Here is a 3,837-nt window from a genome sequence, read left to right as displayed (position 1 = left end):
ATATATATATATATATATATATATATATATATATATATATATATATATATATATATATATATATATATATAATTCCTTACAGGTAAGCAATTTCTTTATTCAAGAAATTAAATATTAATGAATACAAAACAGAAAGAAAGACCAGGTAAGCAAACAATAGGCAGATAAAGTAATATTCTAAGTATGTTGGAAGGCATTTGTTGCCAAAATAAGAGAAAGGCATCTCAAATAAGATCATGCAAGGAAATGAGTTATTAATCAAGGCACAGTTTCACATTTCTAAAATATACAGAGTGAGAAATGCAGCAAGATCAAAGATGCATCTAGAAAAGTACAAACTCATTGAGTCTGAAGTTACTCATATTCTTCCTGTTCCTAATGATCTACTCTGATTTTAATATTAAGGTGGCATTATCTTTGGTATGTGTAAGGAAGACTATATGTTTGCTTCATGAACTGAGATATGATCCTTTGCTCCTCTATTCTTAAGTACAAAGAAACAAGCCAAAAAACTCTTCGTTAAACTACTTTTTATTAAAACTTCACTACACTCCTGTCCCAAGTCACCTGATCTATGAGAGAAAATAAAACAAGAAAAATTGCAATTGCGTATCCCTGAAAAAGGGCACATGGAGTACTATCATATATCCCCACGTAGGCCATTAATATGTTGGTATTTCAAGCCAAAATGTTACTGCCAGAACCATTCTGACAATATTACTAGAAAGATAGTAATGAATCATAAAACTATTTGATTTTGTTCTCTTGGAACATGTTAGAACTTCACATAGTTATAAATAATTTATATGTGTGTAAAAAATAAAATAGAAGAAAAAATATTCACATAAAGAATATGTTTGTTCTTGTATGGGCTACAAGTAAAATAGCTCATGAAAACTTTAGAAACAAAATTGGGCTAAAAATAAATGCTTAAATCCAGTTAGGAATCTGAAAAAGCACTGGTCATCTGAATAATTTAAGATGCAATAGCAAAGTCAGAGGAAAAAAGCTACTACAAAAAGCTGGAAGATGATGTTTTGCCAGAAGCTGAGTTTTCCCAGCATGGATTCGAAAAAACCATAAACATTTTTAAAAGATTTGAGCCAATTTGTTCCAATTTGATTGATGGCACATAATCCCAGTAAATACTGCATTTATGAACTATCTTATCTCATACCTGATGCTAACCATAAGAAAAAATCCATAACTCTCATGAAGGCAGCACCAGAATGTCCTTTAGCTATTTGTTTGTCCAGTCTTTGATTTGTTACTTTCAAATAATTTAATGCATACAAGTAAACTAAAAATATTTTTTAAAAAACAAAACACCTCTATATAAGATCCATTGGGATGCCCTCTGAAATAGAACACATTTCAGAGGGTGTCCCAATGGATCTTATATGGAGGTGTTTTTCTTATATGGAGGTGAGCTTTTCAGAACAGTGACATTTCTTGCTTCTCATGTATGTTTGGAACTTTTTACACTTATCATGGCATCCATTCCATATTTTCTCCTCCAAGCATTTATATAATGTATGCCAGTATGATTTGGTTTAATGCTGTGCAACACCTTAACTTTTAAGCGGTTTAAAATCTAAATTAATTGGGTTACTTTTTGAAAATAAATTGCAATTTGCTTTCAGTGGTTCCTAATTCTGAAATAATTGGTATCCCTGATAAATCTGAAAAAAATCCCATGAAGCTAATCTTTTCAAAAGAAGTAACATTTTCATTTACTAATTTTTTCAGTTGGTTTACTGACACACAACTATCTAGTTTCAAAATAATCAGTAGAAATTTCTTGAATATAAGTCACCATCCAAGCATTCAATTTTTTCTCTCTATATATACCGTAATCAATTTCAGACCAAGAAACATGCAACCATATTTACAAAGCATGCAGTGAGGCAGAGAAATAATGTTTCAGTTTCTCTGCAGTACTGAGTAAAACAGGAAGTTTAAAGTGAAATCTACTGTTAGAATATGAAGACAGTCACTGAATTGTTCAAGCAAATTGCTCAAGCTGGGCAGCACTTTTCTACTAAATGCTGTTTAATTTGGTGTATGAGAAGACTATCCTGCATTTTGTATTTGTATAAATTCATACTTCAATACTTCTAAAGGCTGACAAGCAACCTGCAAACTGTCTACCTAAGTTTGTGGGTACTATAAGCTTGTATCTCCTTCAGCCCAATCCTTTTTTTGCCAGTCAACTGAGAATTAGGAAGAAGTCAATCTGACTAACAAGGTCCATCTTTTGAAAACAATTTTGAGGACTGCTTAGTACAGCCTATCTCAACATCTCTGACATACTCCAGATTTGTTGACCTACAACTCCTTCACCAGGAAAAACAAGAAATGGCCATATTAACTGGAGGCAAATATTAACACACTCTATTTAAGGAGCATCAAGCTGTTCTATGGAATAGCTTGTTTTGTACCAAGTCTCTTATAAAATGGGATCTTATTTTTCAACATGAACTATTATTTGGTGAACGATAACATGTTTTCCTATCTAGAAAGAGCATTAGTTGAGCTCTTTCAGTTCCTCACAGTTTAGGATTAGGGCAGGCCAATATTATTTTCCTGTTCACAACATTGTAATAGTTTTCCAGTAGTGTCTTTTTCCAGAACTTTTTTTTTCAACATTTCAATCTAATCCAAAGCCATGGATTGTACTCACACTAAATACTTTTTCTCCCAGCCCAAAGTTGGCCAAGTAAGAGCAGAAACTAATGACTGCAATCAATTGCATCTCACTGATTTACCTGGGTCTTTCTTAAGTTCCAGTAAATCTGGAACTAACCTAGGATCTCTTAACTTTTATTTAAAAAAAAAAAAACACGCATTGGTGTTTTCCTTCTTAGAACAACTCTAGTTTTTACAAGATTTGCTTCAGTTCCTATAATTTCTTAATTTCTGTTGCGGCCTGCACAGCATCCAGCAACAACAGAAAAGCTCTTACAGCGCAGAAACTTTCCCCTACTTTCAACCCTGGAGACAGACGGCCGAGCCAATACCGGCCCCTTTCCCTTTTCTCTCTTGCCCCAATCGAAGTCACACGGCGACGCTTTCGAGAGTTTATCCTTCACCCTCCGTTTCCCCCCAGGCACCGCAACAGACTAAGCTCCTTTCTCACTATTTAGGAAGGAACAGCCGTCCAGGGCTTGAGAAGCAGAGAGGGAAGCGTGGCGCCCTGCTTGGAACTCACCGGATCCCGGGCTCGCACGGCCAGCAAAGTTGCGGCCACCGCCGCTAGGAACACCCAACAGCGCATCCTTCTTCCAGCTGATCAAATCCAATTGCTTCTGCTGCAGCTCAGAGGGTTAAAAAGGCTCCTCCGACACGTGATTTCCACCCGGGGCAGCCGCTCCTTCACATGACTCGCTGCTCGGAATTTACTAACAGTTGGGGAGGGAAGTGACTTTGACTCGGAACGTACCATTCAGGCCAGAAGGGGGGATAGGATTACTTCCTTCTCGCTGCTAGGTGATTTAGTGCGAAAGTGGTATTAATATGAGAAATTGTGCTTTATTTTATGTATTTTTAAAACCAGTGTTCCATCCAAAGGATCCGTGAATAGCGATTATGGAACACCATTTTTTCCATCGTAAAAAAGGTTAGGTTTTCATTTTGAGCCACCCAAGGGACTTAAATATTCCAAATTCATAAAAGAACCTGAAATACAAATTACTGGAGGATGTGCTTTCAAGCAAGACGCTTGCTTAAGGAGGAACCCTGTAGAAATCAGAAGGATATATAAAATAATAACAGTAATGATGTAAGGATAAAAGTGATAGTTGATTTGGGATGAGAAAAGAGGAGATGCTAGAAAGA

General features: G+C 35.8%; 1 protein-coding gene across 1 annotated transcript in view; it reads right to left on the bottom strand.

Annotated features, from left to right (window-relative positions):
* The window catches only part of ASAH1 (N-acylsphingosine amidohydrolase 1), a 24,340-nt gene extending 21,013 nt beyond the window's left edge, over window positions 1-3,327 (bottom strand). Inside the window, exon 1 of the mRNA XM_015830869.1 lies at window positions 3,212-3,327. Within this exon, the coding sequence (XP_015686355.1) occupies window positions 3,212-3,277 (66 nt within the window). The 5' untranslated portion in view covers window positions 3,278-3,327. The remainder of the gene's footprint in view (window positions 1-3,211) is intronic.
* Window positions 3,328-3,837: the final 510 nt, after the last annotated feature.

Source organism: Protobothrops mucrosquamatus, unplaced genomic scaffold (genome assembly GCF_001527695.2).
Source record: "Protobothrops mucrosquamatus isolate PMUCROS unplaced genomic scaffold, P.Mucros_1.0 scaffold_252, whole genome shotgun sequence".
Taxonomy (NCBI): Eukaryota; Metazoa; Chordata; class Lepidosauria; order Squamata; family Viperidae; genus Protobothrops; species Protobothrops mucrosquamatus.
This window is presented reverse-complemented; position numbering and strand designations above follow the sequence as displayed.